Here is a 24,979-nt window from a genome sequence, read left to right as displayed (position 1 = left end):
GTTATAAATAAATAGGGAAAGTGGAAAATATCGGTGTCCACGACCTAGTATGCGAAGAAAGTTATTGTTTCGTCGAATAAGTGGGCATTGAGTAATTCAGTGTAGTAATTGTATTCAACATTGCTAAATTCAATTAGCTTTAGCACAGACTTGTAATATGTAAATTTTGTTTGTAATAGGGTGTTGATTTAACAAATATATAAAATTCAGGATTTAGCTACTGTTTTTCTTCATTTTGAATATATAGTGAAACCATAAGTCTAAGCTTATTAACCTACAATACAAACGAGGAAACAGAAAAGTAACAATATAAGATTATTTGGGACTATCAGCACATTTTTTTTATTCTACGATATTACTTTAAATGATACTAGAGTTATGTACTTATTATTTTGTATTTGGATGCTATTTTCGTGTACAAAACATCAATTAAATATTAAATTCAAATTCATTTACTCAGACCAATTAGTCCATATTTGTTAGTAATAATCACAATACTTTAAATTAAATTACATTATTATAAATATATTATTATATGTCTACGTGTAACACGGTAAACCTATGGAGGACAGCAGGGTCCATTCTTCCTGTTATCATCCTCAGGATACCATTGGTTTCCCGCGCAATCGCAACTTCTGTGACGCACTTTTATTGCGTAAAAATCATCTACACACGCATTCACAAACATGCCAGAGGCGTTGCAAAAGCGAGGAAGTCTCAACAGAACCCTAAATTAATATAAATAAAAATTTTTAAAATACTTGCCTTCTGCGATTCCCCAAGGGTACTTGCGACCACGAATCCGCCGTCCGTCCTGTTCGATTATAGTGTTAGCCCCCACCACCGCGAAAGGCACGCGCCGGCGCAACACCCGCGTCGCCTCTGCGCCGTCGCCTTCTTCGCCCGTGCTCTCAGGGAAATCGTAGATCTTTATCTTGTGTTGTGTTATTTCTTTCATTATCTGAAATCCGTGTAGTATCGATTAACTGCAGTTTGAGGACGACTTAGTTAAGATAAGATTTCATTCGGTAAAATTCAAACGTCATTTAGCGTCTTCTTTTCCATATTGAAATATATATTAATGATATTTTCATATGCTGCAACATGTTTATGCTCACCTGTTCTTTGAAGTCTTTGCATTCTTCGGGCGTCATCGTATCTGCCTTGGCGATTACTGGTATGATGTTGACCTTGTCTCCGAGTCGCTGCATGAACTCGACGTCGAGGGGTTTCAGCCCATGGCCGCTAGGCGCGATGAAATAGAGGCAGCAGTGTACGCGTGTGTCCTGCAGCGCCGCCTTGCGCGTGACACGCGATTCCGCGTTCAGGTACTCTTCATACTTCGATTCAACGAAGTCGATTATTGGTTGCCAGCTGCAACGTCAGAAATTTGTTAAATAACAGTTACAGCATTATAAAAAAAAGAAACGAAAACAATAGGCTTATCCTCAAAGTAAAACAACACAAAAAGAGCACGGACACTATCTTATCTAACTTGTGACTCACAAATGAACAATCTGGTGATCAGTGCGTGAGTACATACGTATTATCAATTCATACACATAGTACTGCAAGGCATGGGGTTCCTCTTAGGAGAAATACTAACTATAAATAACTATTGAAAATATAACTATTGTCCACCACGCTGGTCCGATGCAGGTGGGGAACTTCATACGCTTCAAAAATTTTTATAAAACTTCTCGGACATGCAGGTTCCAGCATTGATATTTCCTTGGCCATTACATATCTGATGTATTGTTTACCAGTTACTGTTGTCGACGGCGTCTCCGAAACCGGGTGTGTCGACGATAGTGAGCGTGAGGTTGACGCCGTTCTCCTTGAGCAGCACCACGCTGGTCTCGACACCTACTGTCTTTTTAACCCGCAGTGACGGCCCCGGGTGCTTATCCTTGTCATATACATCCGTCAGGAACAACGAATTTATTAACGTTGACTTGCCCAACCCGGTCTCACCTAAAACAATACAGACAAGTAAATAAGCAAGATGTTTAACTATACTTCCAACTTTAAAGACGGCAATGGAAATAAGAAATGAAACTATTTTTCCGATCTACTGATAAAACAAATATACGCGATTTAGACTCGAAAAATAGTTTCATTACCAGATGTGTAATAATCGCAAAATCTTAAGAACTAGATACTGCATAGGTAGTGATAACTGTTTATCATATTCTAGTCATGCGTTCCTAATACTCGTTTACCTTTTACAAATTACTGCTTGAGCGTCTAAATCCGTAGTTGTGTGACGCACGTAGACTAATGACGACGTTATAATTAAGACACCCAATTACAGTCAAGGCACCCAACAACTTACTTAAGAGTGTGGTTACACGAGCTGCAGTTCGACTGCCTGACAACTGCAAAATAGTAGACATAAGGCAGTCGGTAAGCAGTTTGGAAGCAATTGCAACGCAACTGTATCACAACTACCGACTGCAAACAATTGGCGTGCTGCTAGTCAAGTATGCGTATAGATGAGCAATCGTGCGATGCAACCAAAATGCAATTCGTGTGACTACACCCTTATACGACCGTTGCAAATGAAAGTTTTAATGTGGAATTAAACACGAAACCGACAATTCCTAAAAAATACCTCGGAGTCAAGTTAATCACCCATGTTATCCACATGCGTCGAAAGAATCTGGGCCGCATCGCATGAGCATGGAGTGCAACAATAAACATTAAACAGTGAGTCATCTACCTGAACCATTTTTATCCTAATTGAGAAACTTTTAGAAACTTCTTTGCACTAATGATGCTATCTACAGAGTTAGTGTTTTTTCCCACGTACCTAATACGAAACTATGTAGACTAAAAAATATTTATTTGTTAGTACATAAAAGATCAAAATAGTTTTTAACTTCGCCTTACCTACAACCATTAATGTGAATTCGAATCCTTTTTTCACGGCCTTTCTGTAGACCTGATTTGGGAGATTTGCAAATCCGACATATCCGTCTAATTCTTTGGTCTTTGGCTTCTCTAGCTTAGGTAATTCTGGTTTTGGCGCAACTGGTGGGTGGTCAGGTTTCTGTAAAATTGGAAAACATGTGGTTAAGTAACCAAACGTAGAGTACACGTGTACAGTACAAAATAAATAATTGAAGAAGCAGAAATTAAAATAGAAGAAGGCGAGAATGGAGCGCTAACTACTAATACAGGAATAGTGGAAACATTACACTATTGCGTTTGTTATTCAGGTATTGTTACAAGTCGTAACAGTATTATAATATCACATACCCTTCAATACTTCGTACGTCATTGATCTTTATAACAATAACTTATTGGGGGTAAACGCTTGTGAAGAATAGTTTATCGAAGTTTCGCACAAAGGTAATATTGCCCACAGCAGTGCACACGATCTTACCTTAATGTTGTCTGTACTCCTGAGGAGCGGTGGTGCGGCCGGCGGGGCAGAGTTGGGTACGGGGGGCGCGGGGGTAGCGGGTGGCACGGCGTTATTCGTCTTAGCGACATCAATAGAGGCGCTGTTGGTGAGTTTGGCTGTGGCGGCGGTACCGTTGGGCTCGTGATGGTTGCTCTCGTGCGGCTCGGGAAGGGTGGCCGAGCGTTTGGCGAGCGCGTCCTTGAGCGCCGAGGGAGCGAGTGGCGGCGCCGGCGGCGCCGCGCTCGGCGGGCCCGTTGTGCTCACCCCGCCGCTGCTCACAGTTTCGGACTTGAAGAACAGCTCGCGTTTACTTTGTAACTGAAAATTTGGAGAAACCTAGTTCAAGTTACGTCCTTTCTAATCACGGTTCATAATGTACAGGTGCTGTGGTTCTTTTATTTTAACCGTAAATCGACTTTCAATGTACTTTTTTAATCTCAAGTTGCAAAGTGAGACTAACAAGGCTCCCGTAGCGAAAAGACATAAAAGTACTGAGAGCATGCCATGGTGGTTGATATTCGATCGTAAGTTTATTAAAGGCATTTATCGAAGCATTAAACTCGCAAGTACAGGCCGGTCTGTCCGACTCTAGACTCAGATGACTCACCGGTATGAAGGTAATATTTCCGTCTAGCGAAAACAATTCCTACGTAAACGTATTGTAAATTCAAATCGATTTATTATCACTCATTAAGATCAAAATCAAATAAATTGCTCTTTCAACATGAAAATATCAATTCAGTTACACTTTCTTCTCAGTGGCCGAACGGTTACCATGCCGGACTGGCACGCAGAGGTCCCAGGTTCGATTCCCGGGCCAGGAGAAATATTTGTATGACCTACATTTATTTCTCTCGGGAGTTTGGATGTAATTTGTGGTTGTCTATGTGTGTGTCCATGGCACCCGCGACTCAGGGTTTCCCTAGGGCGGGGCTATGTTGAGTGTGTGCGTTATTATATTATAATTATATTATAAATACTTTGGGACCGGTTCTAAGGCTTTTTTTGTCAAAATTTCACTTTACTTAATTTCATTTCCATGTATTAATACGGCTTACAGACAGGCCGCGTAAAAGCGAAACGAAGTACCTGTTGTAGACTTGCCAATAACATCGAACTGTACAATTACATGTACGTAGGTGCGAAGAACGAAAGCGGGGTGAGTCACGCGGAACCCGCCCGTCATTATTGCAAACCTGAATTACATCTCGCTATGCAGACTGCCTCACTAATAACGAGCTACGATGTAGACAATTGCTAACTCTGGTAAGCCATAGCACCTATCGTTACCACGAGTAAGTTCATATTCGTTCAAAGAAAATTCCCAGTCTAAAAGCGAATACAACAGACGTAACGTCCCTAATGTTTACTTCCTGACGAGATTTCTCCAGCCCATTTAAATGTCAAGTAGGCCATAAAGACAATTGACATGAACGCACTACTGATTCAATGATCAAGTCATAATTTAGTTGAAAAGTAGAATGACAGTTGGATTCAAAACAGCATGAAACATCAAAGTATCTACACGCTACGACAAGAGTCTATTCACTTACGTTAACTATGCAGTTTTACAAAGTGCGTCGACCGCACACGTTTGTGGCGACGACTGCGACGCTAAAGTCTAATAATATCACTAACCTGTCGGTGATACACCAGCACATAATCATGACAATAGGTACGGATACAACTTGTCATGGTTTACTAATCTGATGACTTAAGTTGTACGAAAAAGTTATCGGATGTAGGCGGTGAAAAGATAATAAATTACCATTTTCTTCTTAACAATCCAAGAACACAAATATATTGAGTTCTGGTCTAACTGACAATCACAATCACTTAACAAGTGCAATACCGACAGAGTGCGCATAACACATTTACTACATTTCCGCATTTCAATTAACTACACTGCGAAACATTTCATAGCACAAAATCTATAGAAATAATCTTCTATAATCTGAATGAAAAATTTTACGCGAACAAAATATGCCTTAGGCGTGGTAGCCGAAAACTTTAATACTACGAAAATCTAAGAAAAAGAAAGTAGTAAATACTAGAAGAGAACCGACAGCTAACTGAACACTGTTTTATTGATGAACAACAGAGCCCACCAGACGCGGCCGGCAATGTTTATCGGACCACGGGCATTGTGTGGACGTAAATATTCAAATAGCCTTGTCAACGAAAAGGAATTTGTTTGTTTGCCGAAGAAACACGTATAAACAATCTTTTCTATTGGCTGACAGAAATAAGAACAAATGCGTCCAGTATAATATACTGCAGCGAAAATAAAAAGGAGTTAAGAGATAATAGTTCAGAACACTATTATACAGGTTGTCCCAAAATACCACGTCAGGGCGACACTGCTCACTTAGAGGTCTATACCTACCAGAAAATCATAATTCTATCTTAGTAAGTCTTTTAGTTTTCGAGATATTGGCACTTATTTTATTTTTTTGGAAAAACCATACTTTTTCTTGGGTTTTATATTATTATTTCCAGGGTTAGCTGCAGATGGTATTTTTACTTTTCTGGTACCTGAATAATTTTTCCAGGTACTGCCACTAATATTTTACTGAGAAATATCATAAAATTTGAAAAGTTATTCATTTTGTATACCTCATACCCTTTTCAAAAGTGAAACATTAACTTTGAATAGCTAGTGTGTATAGAAATTGTAAGAAACTGAATTTGCAAATGATCTTAAAAATTGCTCCACTTAATGCAGAATCAGGAATGTTAGAGCTTAGTCATTTAATTTTTTTTCGTCATCAACACCCTACTAGCCGAATTGGTCTCTAAACAAAATTGTGTTAAATTATTGAGCTTTATTGACAAACTACTCTGTCACTAGGAACCCCGGTAGTAAAAAATAAGTGAGATGTATGACCCTTATTTACTATCTCTCTCTCTCTTACGGCGGTATCGGGCGCAATCGGCTGGGTGGGATAGGGTAGAAAGTAGTTTTTCTATAAAAATTAAAAAGTGCCAATATCTCGAAAACTAAAAGACTTTTACTAAGGCCATTAATTTTTTTCTGATACGCATAGAGCTCAGCTACTCGCAGTGTCGCTCGGACGTGATATTTTTGGGGCACCCTGTAAATAATATAGATAGCTTACGAGATAAACTTACATACTGACATTGATAACCAGATACAATTCTCTTTTTTATCTTGCTAACACTCAACCTTTTTTTTATATTTCTCAACATAACGAATTTCATTAAAGACTAGTCCAGTAAGGTGCAAAATTCTGTTTCGCTCCAGGATCACAGTTCATTGATTCAATCAACACTGACAACGTAAACACGGCGTAAACAACATGCACCTAACGAGTAAATGAACTGCGAGTTAGAGGAAACCGAGTAAAATCTGCGTTGAATTAGCCTTCACGCTCAATGTGTTTTAGCTGTTCAATTCATTTTCATTTTATTTATCATTAGCACTAACCCTGCTTACTTTAACGTTGGTTGAAGCAAAATCATAAAATAGGTAGGCAGGCATGATCGAACGATGACTCGTATTTCTATGTAGATGACACACAATTTAGTTCTAATTTAAGTATTGTTCGTGAGACAATGGTATTTTGTATATCTGGTAAATAATGTTGAGCGCACAATTATGTATTTACTTAAAACAATTATAAACAAAGTTTCCATGCAGATTCTCAGCCTCATGTGAAACATTATTATTTCTATAAAAGATTCTACTTTCCAGTGTATCCGGACACTCCCTTGTCCGTGGGTAGGGCGATAGTATACTTCTCAGTGTCATTACATTAGAGATTATTATATAGAGGCAGTCATTACACGTTTGATTGACTTCGCGTGCTACAATGGCATATTGTCCCACGACTCGGCGATATTCCGTCTGAAAACTCGAAAGCAACAAACAAAATACAGTACCAATTCATTTAGGACAACTCGACACAACGTATCGTATGAATTATTGTAACTCACTCTCACTTCGAATTACAAATTTCTGAGTGCTTACAAACACACTACAAACTACAAAGAAATATATTTTTAAGAAACAATAAATAATAATAACACCCGAAGAAGTGTTCTTTATCCAATGAAAATGAAACAAAATTCGATATTTATTTACAACAACAACAATCTTTCTCTTTCTGTAACCATAAATAAAACGAAGGACGAATAAAACAAAACACGACAATAGAGTAATCCACGATGTAGAGTAGGACAAAAAAAACTCTAGACGGCACCGCGGCAGTTCATCGCTGTGTTATAAAGTCTGAAAAAATACTGCTCTCAGTATAATTGCAATCCCTTGCAGACGGCGACGCGAGACGCGACGAGATTCTGCGATGACTCCCGGCTCTGAGTCATTGTCGCCATCTCCCTAGCTAAGAGAGAGAAATGAACGGAAATAGCGTCAATAACTATATAAATCAATCACAGCGTAAAACTACATCGTGATATATAACAGAATCTTCTAATTCATTTGATATCCAAATGGGGTAGTTGTTATGAGCTAAATTTGTTTCCAAACAAAACCGTCGCTTTATGTACGGGAAGTGAACATTAAACGAATGCACGTGCGCAAGTCTTTGTATGGAGCTGCAATGAACCCGTGTTTTGACTTACGTACTTGTGGTCAATCCGGTGATTTATTAATACATATCTATACGCAAACAGTTAATCACAATTACAGTACAATGGGTAAGTTATGTTAGCAGAAAAAGCTGGTAACTCAAGTGAATAACAGTTATCTAATCACAGGAAAACACAATTTTATTAAAGAAGTTAACTTCATTTGTATTTATTAAGTATGAAATGCAGCAATGTTCCTTTTAAAACAATTTTAAGGTACGTAATTTGGGGCGACGACGTTCATTTACCTGACTTTCTCTGTACGATTCGCTAACTTTATCACAATTCCCAAGATTGAGTGCAACTGTCACCTTACGAGTCACATACAACTTTTAATAAGAACATAGCATTTTTTTATTGTACCAAGTGACAGGACGAACAAATCGTGCGCCTGGCGGAAAGCGACACGCCTGCGCATAACAGTTGCAGTGCCACTCAGAGCTTTAAATCCCAAAGATCTGAGGAGCACTCCCATTGCACCAATCACCCTGAGAAATAAGTTGGCAAGTACCATGTGCCCGTAATTTCACCAGCATCCTTAACCTTCAAAACGTCGGCAGAAATAGGTAATGTTGCAGTACTTCCCTGGACCAACTCTTTCACAAGGAGCTCTACTACTAAAATGTGTGTCATCTGTTGGCATAGTACTACGTAAATCAATTAATTAAGCAAGAGTATATTTGGTACATAGTAAAGTTTCACTAAAGGTTAACCAATTTCATGTATTAGTTACCTGCCTATACATCACGTGCATATTACCGACGATACGTTTTGAAACACAAATGTTTAAATATAAAATCACGTACTAACCCATGTCGACGTACTATTTTGTTTTGTCTTAATAATCGTAGTCAATATAATAATACTAGTCTTTCAATTAGACGATTTCAGGACACCTGTGTACGAAACAAAATAACAAAATAGTGTACATAAAAAGAGATGGCACCAGTAAAACCCATAGAAAAAAATAAATTATATCCTCTAAACGGTGAGGTTCTATTTGAGCTCAATATCATGGTTTTCGACTATTAAGTTTCGTTTACAAAATCTCAGTACAGAGTACTAAAAAAACTGACCTCTAAAGTTCGTGGAATTATATCTATTTGTTCATCATCAGTTTTATTGAAATCGTTAACCTTATATACATAAAGTATAACTAATATAAATACAGGTTCATATACATAGGACACACTATAAAGTTTCCGGAACTGGTGACTTACATAAACAATATTTAAAAAGTAATTACAACATTTGAAAATGGAACTCTTTGGCTGTACAATACAGTTTGTTTAATCTGGCTGTCACTAGTTTTTACATTGTGGCGTCATTTTAGAAATTGGTTGTCTACATTAACATGGGTTTAACTCGTGAAAATTTTCGTAGTATGATTTTCTATGACTTCAAGTGTAATTTAACAACTCAGCGAAGCTTAGCTCGGCTTCAAACTGAAGTCGCTCGCTTTTGGCGATGAAGCACCATGCAAGACGACTATTTATAGCTGATTTGCATTAAGAACGAAACGTAAGGACCGGATCCGAACTTATTTAAAACCACTGAAGGATAAAAATCAGCTTCCCTCATTACTAGGGACTACTTTCAGTATGGTATCTTGTTGAGAGGAGATCTTATAGTCTTATCTTATAGTAGAGCTCCTTGTGAAAGAGTTCGTCCAGGGAAATACTGCCACCTTACCTATTTCTGCCGCCAAGCAATAATGTGAACATTACTGCGTTCCGGTTTCGAAGGGTAAAGGTGCTGGTGAAATTACAGGCACATGGGACTTGTTAACTTATGTCTCAGGGTTTTGAGCACAGTGGCAGTGTCCCTCAGACCTCTGTGATTTAAAGCTCCGAGGGGCACTGCAACTGTTAGGCACAGGCGTGTCGCTTACCACCAGGTGCACGACTTGTTCGTGCCATCACTTAATAGTATATAAAAAAACGATGGCTCCTCTTTGTAATACACAAATAAGTAGTATTTTTATTTTGTTCATTTTCGAAAAACTCTGTTTGATTCCTAATATAGTTGTACACTACTACTAAACAACATACAACCAAATACATAGGGCGCACTATAAGTTTCCGTAACTGGCCACTTACATAAACAATATTTAAAAAGTAATTACAACATTTGAAAATGGAACTCTTTGGCTGTAGAATACAGTTTGTTTCATCTGACTGTCACTTGTTTTTACATTGTGGCGTCATTTTAGAAATTGGTTGTCTACACCACCATGGATTTAACTCGTGAAAATTATCGAAGTATGATTTTCTAAGACTTTAAGTGTAATTTAACAGCTCAGTGGAGCTTCACTCGGCTTCAAACTGCTTTTGGCGATGAAGCACCATGCAAGACGACTATTTATAGCTGGTTTGCAGAATTCAAACGCGGTCGTGTGAATCTCAGTGACGAATTTCGTAATGGTCGCCCGTCCACTGCCGTGAACAACAAAAACATCGATGTTGTGCGCCGTATGATCAAAACAGATAGGCATGTGACATATAATGAGATTCGGGCATCTTTAGGCATAGGCATGAGTCAAATACAATCAATACTACACAAACATTTGGGTGTGAAAAAGCTGTATTCTCGGTGGATCCCACACAATTTCACTGAGGCTCAAAAAACGGATCGCGTCACATGGTGCAATGCCATGCTTACCAGATTCAACGAAGGGGCGTCGAATTTGGTGTGGGACATAGTAACAGGTGACGAAACATGGATTTATAGTTACGATCCCAAAACAAAGTAGAAATCGAGCGTATGGGTCTCTAGAGATGAGCCGAAACCAAGCAAAGTGGCGCGCGTGCAAAATGCCTCTTAGCGGATGATTGCTTCTTTTTTTTAAATAAAACTGGACACGTGGCTACTGTTGCTTTGAAGAATCGATGTACCGTGAATAGTGATTGGTACACGACCATATGTTTGCCGGAAGTTATTGACAAACTCCATAAAAATAACCGTAAACGCCGTATCATCTTGCACCACGATAATGCCAGTTCTCACACGGCCAGACAGACAAATGAATTTTTTAAGGTGAACAACGTTGACCTTATGAGCCATCACGCGTACAGTCCCGACCTGGCACCTTGTGCTTTTATTTATTTCCAAAAATTAAGAACCAGTTACGCGGTCAACGATTTTCATCACCTGAAGAAGCTGTCGAAGAGTATGACAAATATGATTCAGAGATTGTCACGGAGGAGTGGCATAAATGTTTTCAAAATTGGTTCATTCGTATGAAAAAAGTGCATTAACGCTAACGGAGAATATTTTGAGAAACAATAAATTAATTTCTGACTATTTACAGTTTTTTTTTCTTATTCATTCCGGAAACTTATATTGCGCCCCACGTATATTTAATGAATCCGGAATCATCCCCTAGTTTGCCACCCTAATAGGTGGAATATTTTCTCCAAATTTAAATGGGACCAATTCAGTATTGGTACATTCTTTCCAACAAAAAAGAATCATCAAAATCGGTTCACAAAGTTATCGCGTAACATACATACAAAATAAAATACAAAAACAAAACAGTCAAGTTGAGAACCTCCAACTTTTTGTCAAGTCGGTTAAAAATTACTTTCCCGCATTAGTATAAATTTATCAATATTAAAAATGTACAAATTTCCGAACATTGTACATTCTACATATGAAAGCTCGACATTACATAAAAAAACATTTTTTAACGTATACTCGTATACCATTAAATAATTCTTCAACTGTAGTGGTAATATTAAAAAAGATTTCAAATTATTGACCCAGGATAACTTGTTTTTTTTTCTGTTATCTATATAATTGTCTATTCCGATATAAAATGATCCCCGGATTCATCATTAACACAAACACCACCTACATTAAAAAGCAACAAAGAGGAGCAAGTAAACTGTTGCTACGTATTTACTTCGTTAACGAAGTAATTGTAGACTACCGTTACGGAGATAAGTAATAATAAAGAAATAATGAAAAGGTATTGCAACAGAGTGCATAATAAAATTTTAAAAATATTTTAATGTATGGCCAAAATCAAACGTAGCAGCCTAATTAGGGATGAACCAGATCAATTTGGAAACATTTTCTCACGTATTTTTGTGTCATCACGATTTGTATTTTTTACACAAACTATTAATTAATGTGATACTCATTCCAAAAATATGGCAAAATTTTAGATTATTAAACTATTTAATACAAGAAATTTATTAGTTTTACTAAGGCCATGGTGATTCAAAATCAATAAAGATGTTTTATGACACATGAACTTCGACTCTTTTTGGTCGAAAGTTAAAAATTTTGCCACAAAGTTATTGTGACACTTTACAATTTAACATTACATTCAAATACCACCAAAATATGAAGAATATACGCTTTAAATTAATTAAATTGTCCTCATAAATAAGACACAATTTTGGCATTTCTTTGGATTATTTGTGTTAATATTTGATTATTTGTATGAAGTGCGCATGTGAAATTATCGTCATGAATAAGACACAATTTTTAATTGCTTCGGATACGTTTTACTACATTTAAATATCATCAAAAATTCTTTTACATGGCGCTTGCTAAACTATCCTCATAATACCCATTTTAGAAATTTATATGAATACATTAGTAGAGTACTGTCACGCTTCAATAAGACTTTGTTCTACATTGAGAATAAGTAGAGCAGTTGAGATACGAAAACCGCCGAACTTTAGAACTCCTATCCTATTATAGTACTTATTACCAACGTAGGCGTATGGATCTTGAAGCGTGGGCAAAACCGGAGCTGCGGCATACAGAGCGAGTTGAACAACAAGTCACAGGAAGACACTAAGATACACACACAATAAAGTAATCCTCTAAACGTACAGACAAAACAACGAGTCCTAGAGATAAGCGAGTATTTTCGCGTTCGTATGTGGAAACAAACACATAAACATGAATTATGGGGAACAAATAACCCAAATAGGATAATACTTAAGGGGAACAGTTATCTGAAGGCCACTATGAATCGTTCGATAAACATGTCATGTCGATTTTATGTAAGTAGCACTTACAATAAAATCTAGATTATCTCTTAGTGAGCAGATTTTTGGCTGAATAAAGTATAGATTATAGATTTTTATGAGAATATCAATCTTATTCCCAATATTATAAATATAGAGACATCGTGGGCAAAGTCATGGAGTTCCAATAAAGTTTATTGGCTGAATAGCTGAATGAATACCTACGCTGATAATGCTAGTAAGTAGAACATCCGTGACTGTTGCCTCGCTCCCAGAAGCAAAATTACACACTTCGCAAGAAACAAATACGGCTTTTTATATCCATAGCACTCCACTTGTATGCGAAGTAACACGAAGATAGAAATCGACATAATAAGAATGCACCGCCTTTATGAACGCATAAATGTCGATATATATGCGTATTTCAAGTCATTTTAATTTTAAAATATAGTTAATTATATGAGATTATGCTATTTAGTAGCTTAGTAACTAAACCGGGTGTCGTGTTAATGACGTTGGGTGCAGTGTTCACGGTCTAATGCTGCATTATTCATATAGCTGCGTGATGCGGCGACAGGCCGGGTAGGTTAAAGAATGCGAGCGCCAAGCTCATCATGAGATTAGTAATACAAATTCTGAGAACGAAAATTGGAACTCGAAAATATAACTCAAACTTAAGCAGATGTACTCATTGTTATTGCAAATATGAAGAGCAATTTGGGTGTCATTAATTGTGTGTGTGTACCGGTCATGAAAATTTTTAATTGGGGTTAAATCAATTGTCACTCAAATTAACACTAACGACATGCATCTACGGCGTAAATGAGCAAATAAGATCACGACTAATGTACTCAATTGCTCTCGTAAGGACTAACGTACGTATCTATTACACTCTACGTTACGTCTGACTTAAGTCTTGTCATTCAAAACAAGGTTTCTGACTTGTAAACTTACAAGGGCACCTCCATTACCCCAAATGTTCCGACAAATAGTAATAAACAGACAAGATACCAATATCTGGATACATTAGAGTTAAATAAGGCGTTCACAAGTCGATGCCCCGGTATTTCTGTTCGGAAGCTATTTAAAACCTTTCATGACTTAATAAAGTTTCACACATGCACCCGAATTTTTGTTGCTGTAAATAGCCAAATGTTGAAACGTCCAACACGAGAGTTGTTATTGTTGTTAGGATGTAAATGATATTTGTGAGTAATTAAACGTCTAAGTGTAACTGTTACCATTAATTAGTAAGTCTTACAAATAGTGAAATTAATGATAATGACCTTTATGCTAGAGTCGAACAAAGAGCGGTTGAGGAATAATACATAGAATAATTATGGTCGTGAATTGTTGTTATGCAAGATCTACCGTCGCATGCGAGGTCCATCTAATGCAATAATTGTCATACGATAGGGCCGATAGAGCAATGGCGCGTGAGACATAGATAATGCAACAGGCGAGACGAAGGCACAGAGTGCAGAGTATGTGACTTCATAATATAGAGCGAGTCAACGACCCGGCCACAGAGGATTAGGAAATGGACACTTTCGATTTGTTCTGCACGGAGTAACGGGACGCTCTCTAGACACTTAGATCCTCGCGATGTTTAATAAGCACAAGATTATATATTATGAGTAAGAAAACGTAATTTTATACGTATGCGTAAATTCTGTTACATAAACATTACATTACATTCCAGTCGATTCTTCAATTGATGCATTATAGCGGCAAGTATAAATCAATAATTGTTTGCTGCTTTCACAGCAACTGTCACGTTTATAAATATTATATGTTAACATTTGGTTCATAATATAAATCACCTCGGCTTTCCTTCGTAAAGATAAGTTCCTCCAAATATCTCGAGGACTTGTCCATCCAACTTTTCCTTTGTCATCTGCATTATCACCCACATTACTAACACATCTAGTTAATTTGGTCTGTGCAACACAATTGGACAACGCACGATTTGCCATTCTGTACACATGCACTGATGTACGGTTAAAAACGCGTTACCACTTCACAATCCTAACATCGCGTTCCTTGCACACATAACAAAAACTACTTGTTGAGCATTTTAAATTAATAACATTCACTTAATAAAACTACCGTTCACGTATAAACCCTGTTCCTTTGTAACTGTCTTTAACTTTTGTTTAACCCTGCGAGTTTCACCGCGTGAAGGATTAAACGTAACTCTATACTTTCAAAGATCGATTTATCGGTATCAGACAGGAGTTAGGTAACGATAAGTTTAATGTGTCATCGGAGTCACGCAAGTTGCAAATTAAGGCACGGGAGAATATCTTCTGAGTAACGGTGAAGAAGTGAGTTAGAACACATTGGCAGCCGTGTCAGTTTGAGGTTAAGTTACTGGCGATACCGGCTGCCGGTGCCGGCTGGCGGCCTGTGGCGGGGCGCATAGCCGCGCTACACACGGGGCGAATGATTTCCATTTTTTAATTGAGACAGTTTGAGTGTCGACATTTCAACATGACATTACAATATCAATGTTTTTTTGCAATTACAATATCATTTGCTTTTAAATCACTTCTTTTGGCAAGACCATTGGCATAATCCAGATGTGAAACAGAAAAACCAAAATTTTGGAAATACCAATTCAAAATTAAAAAGAAAACATGTAAATTATATTTCTAGAAGTAGGTACGTATTTCAATAATACATGAACAACTAGCACACCTTTGTAGGTTCATAATAGGTAATTAAGATCACACTTAATTTTACTTGAAGTAATTAACTTCATGAAAATTAATGTAAATACGCAATACAATATTTACAAATTCGTATTTAAGGTCCTCCTTCCATCCTAAGTTAATAATTAATACTAAATATTAATACAAGAAGAAGAAGAAATAAGATTGTCAAAATTTCAATCCGTGCGTTAAGGCGCGTCGCCCCAGGTACGAGTTAATTATGGCTATATCTACGTATACAGTCAAATGGATCCCTTGCTTCGAGCCAGCCCGTCACACTTATGCCCACCAGACACACAAAGCAAGGACCAATCGCTTTAAAGAAAACAAACTAAACGATAACATCCCTTCGAATTCAAACTTAAAACGATTGAATGAAGGTTGAAAACGCACCGCCACTTTAGGGCAGTTTGGTTTTTTGTGAAACGAGCGAAACAATGCAAGAGGAGAACGTGTCCCGACCACTTTTGCCGTTTAGTGAAAAACTTGTGGCTGGAACTGTAACCTTTGTTAGTATTGGAATAATTTAATAACACCACAATGCATTTCCATTGTACGATGTGATACATCTAGTGACTTAATTTATTGACTGACAATTCTGAGTTAACCAACAGCTTTCTCGATGATAACACAAATAGATAACAAGAATTCCAAGAAAATGCCCCTTTGTCAAAAGTGATAAGAAAATATTGAAGAGGACAATCGGACACTGACGGATGATTGAATGATTCGTTCATTCCATCTCTTAATATCCTGTTTAATGTAACAAGTGCAAATAAGACCACATCTTTAATGAATAATGTAACGTTGTTCGTATACATAATTACATTTTACAAAGACTCTTTTTAGATTAACATGGAATTGACATTGTACATGAACAAATGGACCACTGCCGAAGAATAGAAGGAAATGACTAATGAACGAAATCCACAAACTTGTGGAATCTTGGAGTGACGCTGAATTATGAATCAGGAAGATGAGATTGTAATCGGTCTGGTTAACCTTGAAATAAGAGTTCTTGTGATAAAAATATTTTTGCTTCTTGAGATCTGAGTCATTGTTGGGACTTAAGATTGAAGTATTCAAATAAAATTACCAGGTCAGAGTGCGTCCGTGAAACAGTTAATGTCTGTTTAGTAAATTCGACACATGTGAGCAGAATGGCCAGCATTGCATGAAGTTATTTTTAACCGTAAAGCCATGGGGTCAGTCACCCGCGCACCCTTCAACTCCCCGAACCAGTAGGTACTATCATAATATGAGGAGCTGCGTGGGAATACGGTGGGATGCAGGACTCTCATCCTTGAAAGGCTGCAAAATAAGAACAACGACAACTTATCTGTACGGTGTTTTATGAAAAGATTTTGCTTACGACTGCGAATTACTTGATTGAATTAGTATATTTGTATGTGTAACGATGGTTTAAACGCAAGCGACGCCAGTCTGCTTATAATAAAATTTTACAAGCAGTCAATGCATTCAACCAACCAGTAACATAATAAACTGGCGAGAAATTCTACTTATATACGGTGGGTACTGGATAGCGTAGGATATACCAAGACTGCAATACAACACCTGTCGCGAGTTATGTTACCTATCGACGGAACTGAATGTAAACAAAGTCGTCGACAACCATTACGCGTGTTCAAACCATGTCATTGGACGATATTAAAATATTTACCCGTATCAAACTGTTTCAAAATAAATAGTAATGATAACAGCAATTTTAAATTACACAACAGATATTCAAAATTTGTTTATAAACCTATAGATAAACAACAACAATGAGGCATTATATTGCGTCGAACAACCCAATGGCTTCTACTACTGCACCAGTCTTGAGTAGGATTTAAAAAATATCTTCAAGAGCACTTGTATTGTTTCAGTTGGTGTATAAAACATGACTAACTCAATAGTCTGCCAGAGGCATAACATACTACCCGTGAGTAACAAGAGGGTTTGTTGCGCTAAAATAACGATAGGAATCCCTTTTTCGGGGTGCGCTAACTACGTATAGGGGAAATTTTTGAGGGTGCAAGATCTACGATTGGGGGACTCACCGTTGCCGTATCGGTAAGGGTGACGGTCGCGGAGGTGATTCCGCCGTTTGAAGTGATACTGGAGAATGACGACAAGCTCGACACCTGATTGTTAGCATTGTGTTCGATGATGCGCTGACGGAGGGCCAATCTTTCTAGGCTAGCCAAGCGGTGCGATCCGCCAGTTCCCTCTCTGTCGCGCTCTCTGAGACCTGTTGAGCTTCCAGCGCTGAATGACCCGCTATACTTTGGCAATGTTGGCGGGGGCACCGGCCTTGCAGCTCCGCCACGACCTAGCAAAGACCCAGTAGAAGTGTACGCATAACTACTAGGAGTTCCTAGAGTGGCGGTACGTGGAGCTGCACCAATTCCGTTGAGAGTTCCACTGGTTCCATTGACGGCGCCTCCATTCACCGTCGTCGTACTGCCGTTCATCTCCTTAATCTATTTTCCGTCATGCGAGTTTTACGAATTACACACTGAGTCACTGCACTGCGATACAATAATGAATTGTAGCGATTGAGGTAGGCGTTCGAGCCGGGTGCCCGTCGGAGGCGGTTTGACAGTTCTGCGGTGCAGACGAGACGCGCGGGCGGAGTCATACGGCGCCCCGCACGTGACGCCGCCACCGCCACCGTCGTCGCCACTCGCCCGGCTGTGCTTGGGATTAGTACCACAACACCACCATATTAGAGGGTTGAAATTTCATTGAAGCAAATTCTCTGTCAAGATCAAGCCTAAAATCCGAAGCCTCTTATTTTCACAAATAAATTCAGACTTTTCCTAAATTTACACGGACTGTTTTATATTGCACACTCAATCTTGTACAAAGTGACGAAATAACGTGAAAATCAGGTATTTTGTTTTATCATAGTAAATTATCATGGAAATCAATGATGTAGAGAGCACCGTAACGAAGAGCGTGTTACTCAATACCTTCTCTATAGTCTAAGTACATAGAAGGAAGTACGCTTCATGACTGTTCATCGGCCCGACCCGAAGACACGAGTCAAGACAACTAGGGAACAGGCGGAAGTACTTTTAAGGCCAAAGTTGTCCGCTTTGCTTCACAGACACGCGCGGATGGTTAGTCAGGACCGTGGACGGACATTCCCGGTACGTTTAAGTGCAAGGAAATATTCTGTGCTTTAACCAATGAACTGAAAAATCGATACGAAAGTTTTACATGAGAACGTGTGGTATCCAAGATACCTTTTGTTGTCATGACTTTAGCGATAGAATGCACTCAAACCACGTGTTAGTCGCATATGCTGGTGACGATCGACCGTGGCCGCAGCAAAGCGCAGGCGCGATGCCACCCTCGATCCTGCCACTGTGTGTCGTCCGCGACCCTCTGATGCATCGTGCGCTACTGGCTGCACTAAATAACAAATGCCAATCGAACTTTCCCACGTTTTGTTTCAATACAAGATGTTACGCTACTGATGTTGTTTAAGAAAACATAAGACACCTCAACACGTGACATTCCTTTATAGACAATTATGCCAAAAAGTTTTCAACTTTCAATAGTTAAATAAAGGAAACATATATATGGCACATCAAATAACACACACACAAAACATTTTATGAGGTACCTAAATGCCAATACTTATCGTAAATGCATAAATATTACAATTTCAGTTGAATTTCTTTTCGAAATTAGCTAACAGAGTTACATCGAATTCTCGATCATCTGAATGATATTTGAGTTAGACCGGCTCAAGCCGGCACCGGTATCCTGTGTAGACACGGAACGTCATACCTTAAAGGAACACAAGATTCAAAGTCTATAACTTCAATGGGGCTTAGAGTTTAGTAACTTTAATTGAGTTAAATTTCCGCGTATAGGTATTGAATGTATACGTAAATTGTTCTTGTTATTATCAGGGTATTATAATAATAAATCACAACAATTCGTCATTCCTGAGGCGACAACAGCAAAAGTTTTCATTTTACAAGAAAATTTTAGAACTAAGTATCAAAAATAACGAAATCATTTTTAGGTGCCACTTTCGCAAAACGATGATCATGTTGGTTGATACGTTATTGCATATCAACCGAAGCCTTGTCCGCGATTTTCATATAGATGTTTCTTTCTATGCCCATTATTTTTATCAGGCGAATCGAATTACACGTTGTATAGATAAATGATGATGGTGAGAAAGTAATGGCACACACTGTACATAAATAATGTACCTATTTTTTTTACGATAAGTTCAGTGTATTGCAGCGCCATCTAATGTGGAAGTATGAAATGCAATGCATATTGTTATTGAGTCAGGGCCGGACACAGTTAGCTTTGGTTGTATGTATGTTCTTGTGTCAATTGCATACATTGTTGTTACACCTACATCAAGCAGTACAACGTTACACCTACAGATGGCGCCCGTGGGAAGATTGGAAATTAATCTAATTTATCCACAAGATTACATCTAAAATGAACAAAAAAATTATACGAACCCAAAATATTGCTGGGACTAACGTCTTTTTCACATACTTTTATAAATTATATTTCATTTTGAAACAGTGACAACGTTGAATAAAACAAAAATATTACCTATTCAAGTCATTAAAACTTGTAGATGGTCTTTGAAGATTTGACAATCTGTAATTTTCTCATCTCAAACAAAAAATCAAAACAGATAAGACCGAAAGAAACTTCTTTTTCGCACGGTCGGTAACAATGCAGCTCTCGAGATACAACGGGTAGCGAAATATGTGCAAAAAGTGTGCTAATTTTAAAATTAGATGCGATGCGCTATGCTCCTATTACTATCTAGGCAATAGAATCCATAAATAGACTAATAACAAAGAGAATTAAGTTGAACGAGTGTTATTAGGCAATTCTAAGAAAGTACAATGTTTTCAGGAAGAGCAATCTGGTGCACTCATTGAGACCGTACGGAGAAAGTTTGTTGAACCGTAAACATGTTGAAAGATATTATAAAGATGTAGTTACGCATTTACACATGCCTAAAAGCCAAACTAAGCAGGCGAAGATACACTCGCGTGCGTTAATTTTCATGAGAGATATTAATAAAATTAGTTAATACCAACTATATAATAAGTCCAATTCAGTCAATTTTTCCGAGTCATGATCTTATAAATATTCCCCAAGCAATATCAAATTTTATTTCACAGCAGCATATGCACAGACATATCTACATTTTAATGTCTATGGTCGTATAGAAATGTTATGTTCAAAAATAATATAAAAACACGTAATACTCGTGTTTGGGCTCGATTGTTACTTTAAATTTTCATTCCGTACCCAACATAGAAGAAACTAGTGGTTAGAAGACGTCATAGCGTTAAAACGAAGTTATAAATCGATAGAACACGTATATCATAACCATGTAACACAAAATGAAAACATTTATTATATTTATCAATCTTTCATGAAATTTATTTATATTATTTATTTATAGCATATTACATCGCTTATATTAAGTCAACATACACAAAACGGAATCGCATAAATCTATTATAGATTTTTCTGCACACCGCTGCTTATGATATTCTCATTAATAAAAATTTCAGGGTAAGAAGATATTCTGCTCCCTCTGAACCCAGCTGGGTCGACTCGGATTCGGTAATTGCATGATTTATTCTTTGTGGAAGTGTAATGAAACGAAGCTATTATTTCCGTGATAAATATTCTATGGTTTGTTTAACTTTCTAATAGTAGATTAGTCTCGTTATATTTTCGAGTAACTTAATATAAATTGTAAAGTGTAAAGTTTACTAACAGTAGAGCTCCTTGTGAAAGAGTACGTCCAGGGAAGTACTGCCACCTTGCCTATTTCTGCCGCTAAGCAATAATGTGACTACTTTTGTCCTATTGGGTTTGAAATTTATACAATACAATACAAAAATTCGTTATTGTACACTAAAAATGGAAACAAATACAATAAAACAAATTAATAAACGGTGGTACAATGGCAGTCTTATCGCTTTAAGCGATTTCTGCCAGACAAACTTCGAATAGAAGTAATTATATGACTCGCAGAAAAAGTCGGAAGTGTATGAAGATTTAGTAATCGATAGATAGAAAATCAGTAAATAAATACATATGTACATAATAAATAATAAAACCAATACATATATATGAATATTAAAGCAGTAATGTGAGCAATACTGCGTTGCGGTTTTGAAGGTTAAGGGTGCTGGTGAAATTCCAAGCACATGGGACTTGTCAACTTATGTTTCAGAGCGGCGGGCGCAGTGGCAATGCCCCTCAGATTTGCGATTTAAAGTTCTGAGTGGCACTGCAACAGTTATGAACAGACGTGTCGCTTATCGCCAAGCCCACGACTTGGTCCCCTTGGTCCCGTCACAAGGTATTATAAAAAAGTTAGGATTAGGATTATTTATTTCCAAACATTAGTCCTTATACTAAAGAAAGTATAATAATAATAACATTATTATAAGGTTGTAGTACATTTGGGTATAATGTCGATTAAGAAGGTATTGTTATAGTTATAGGTATAGGAGACCACGGGCTCCCCGGTAAGGCCAGGGTACAGCGGGCGTCCGGGCCGAGCCCTCCGCCAGTGATACGCCATCACGGGCGTTTCTGGCGAACCCGGAGTTGGTTATGGAATCACCGGGGTTAGTGGGGTTAGCTACAGGGATGAACACATTCGTCTGCCCCGGTAGCATGTCGCCGGGGCGCTGTCCCGCGCGCAGCTAGCGCGTCTTAGTAGCGGTCTAGGTGAGAACCTAATGGCGCTGAGACGCGCCGGGCACGTGAGTTGCCCTTTAGGTTGTTAGCTATGTCCGGACTTTGTCGCAGGACACTGCAACCACCATCTCCGGCACTAGCCCTAAGAGCTAGTAGAGGATGAGCTAGACATCCTCCAGTCCCTCCAGTCGCGTAGGAATTTGGGAACTGGAGAGACGCCGTTTATCGGCGTCCGGAAGTGAGTGCCTTTCAGCTCCGCTACCAAAGAGATTTGGTAGTCGGCTTAGAGTCGACGGCTCAGCGGTGGCAACCGTTACGCAACGGGAAGTGAGCGTGCCTATAGCTCCAGTACTTATCTGGAAAATAGGGAGGGTGCTGTACGTATGGCTGATCTGGGGTTAGGTCCCGACTTAGATGGCCCCTGCGCGGATATGCTCGCGCAGGATGACTCATTTATTTTATTTTATTTTTAATTGATTTTATTTTCAATTTTACGCTTTTTATTTTGTGATTTAGATTTTATTTGCTTAATTTTGATTTAGATTTTAATTTGAATTGAAATTTTTGATGTTAATTTTATTTTAGTTTGAATTCTATAAAATGATTATCTAATTTTATAATCTAAGAATATGGATCATAGACATTCGAAATACATGATTTTTACTTTTATTTATTCATTTAAGAAATACTAATCCACTCCTCATACAAGTGTATGAAATACATTAGAAATGTATTCCATACACTTTGAATCATATTTTTAACCAACTTCAAAAAAGAAGGAGGTTCTGAATTCGACTGCATTTTTTTTGTATGTATGATACGTGATTGCTCCGGCATTTGTGAACCGCTATTGATCATTCTTTTTTTGTTGGAAAGAGGGTACCACAATATTGGTCCCATTTAAATTTGAAGAAAATATTTCACCTTTAAGGGCAACTCACTGTTTAAAGGTGTCAAATTGGGGATGAAACGGTTTCACGCACTTTCTGGTAACCGATTTCAATAAAACTTGTCATTTAGATGTCATTCCACGAACTTTTGAGGGCAGTTTATTTTATAAAAAGTTAGATAGATAGTCTATCACGAAATTGTAATTATTGTGGAATCTACAGGTCGATTCAGAACCTTACGATAACTCAGTTGTCCACCGATTCGATTTGACATCGTACGGTTTCTTTTAATTTTTATTCACAACACCCGAATCGAACGTCAAACTGTTGTATTCGAAACCGAACCGAAATGACGTCACACACCCGATTACTCGAAGTTCTCAACCGGCAAGGGCTACAAACGTTATTCAGAAGACAGTTATCGAATGAAGTTTCCGAACGTCATATTGTTTACAAAGCAAGAATGTAATATGGAAATCTCTTATTATTTTAAATAAAACCAGGATTTTGTTCAATTTTATTAATGTATTTTAATGCAAGACTAATTCCTATATTTTAGGCCTTTGAAGTCTTAAAAATGTAGTTATATAAAGGACTTTCAGTTTTTAACCGACTTCAAAAAAGGAGGAGGTTCTCAATTCGACTGTATGTTCTTTTTTTTGTATGTATGTTACGCGATAACTCCGGTGTTTGTGAACCGATTTTCATGATTCTTTTTTTGTTAGAAAGGGGGTGTTTCCATAGTGGTCCCATTTCATTTTGAAGAAAATCATCCACCTCAAAGGGTTCACGCATATAGATTCATTTTTATAAATAGCGCCTAGCTTTAATTTAGGAGCAATTACTTTTAGCAATTATTTAGTCGATTTTGCTATTTCTCCAATTCAAGGCGTTTTTCTCTCGATATACTTTGAGTAGTGTCGTAGTGAGAACCTATTTTTATTATCTCCAGTATCAAGTCCTGTATAGTGGCGAACTAGGGGATATTTCAATGAAACTTAGCAAATAGACGTAATTCCACGTACTTTTGAGGTCGGTTTTTTTAGTATTCTGTACTGAGATTATCTTATAATCTATTTCACAAACTAACTCCGTAAACGCTGTTAAAAACGACATCGTATCCGAATCCGAATCGAACGTTTAACTCGGAATGTTTTGAATAGCTCGGAAAGCGCCCTTCGATTCGAGAACGATATCCAATCGAACGATTCGGTTAAAATATCGAAGAGTTCTGAATCGGGGTAATAGACTTATGACGTCTTGCCATACATTTTTATCTAACGCGTAGTCTTCAATAGGCATTGTTAATTTTTTTTTCAAACTCTATTTCAAAATTCATTTGGAGGAATAAGGTTGCTGATTAATATTTTCTATGTATTTGTCAATATTACGTTGAGATTCTTTAAATTTTTCAAAAAATAGTATTGACCTTTATTTGACATTCCATCACGTGGGTACTGTAGTCTAGGCTCTACTCTATGAGTAGAACTACTGGCTGAGTAAATATAGTTTTGTATTTAGAATGTGTTTTAAAATAATAGGTTGGAAAAGAAGAACATCTTGATAGATCTAATTGTAGCCTCAAGAAATAAAGATGTGAAATAATACAATAAATATCAAGTTATGAAGTTAATCCCAGTTTATATT

At 37.7% G+C, this 24,979-nt stretch overlaps 1 protein-coding gene across 5 annotated transcripts in view; it reads right to left on the bottom strand.

Annotated features, from left to right (window-relative positions):
* The window catches only part of LOC113230409 (septin-7), a 56,306-nt gene that overhangs the window by 14,029 nt on the left and 17,298 nt on the right, over positions 1-24,979 (bottom strand). For 3 of the 5 annotated variants that reach the window (XM_026464324.1, XM_026464323.1, XM_026464322.1), the window contains 5 exons: positions 3,389-3,727; positions 2,893-3,052; positions 1,764-1,974; positions 1,119-1,374; positions 766-961 (listed from right to left, as the gene is read on the bottom strand). In XM_026464324.1, the coding sequence (XP_026320109.1) occupies positions 766-961; positions 1,119-1,374; positions 1,764-1,974; positions 2,893-3,052; positions 3,389-3,727 (1,162 nt within the window). Of the gene's footprint in view, positions 1-765; positions 962-1,118; positions 1,375-1,763; positions 1,975-2,892; positions 3,053-3,388; positions 3,728-17,779; positions 18,337-24,979 lie in introns of those variants that run through there. The other 2 variants (XM_026464320.1, XM_026464321.1) reach the window with 1 other exon arrangement.

This window comes from Hyposmocoma kahamanoa, unplaced genomic scaffold, assembly GCF_003589595.1.
Source record: "Hyposmocoma kahamanoa isolate Upper Pololo Valley unplaced genomic scaffold, ASM358959v1 63, whole genome shotgun sequence".
Classification (NCBI taxonomy): domain Eukaryota; kingdom Metazoa; phylum Arthropoda; class Insecta; order Lepidoptera; family Cosmopterigidae; genus Hyposmocoma; species Hyposmocoma kahamanoa.
This window is presented reverse-complemented; position numbering and strand designations above follow the sequence as displayed.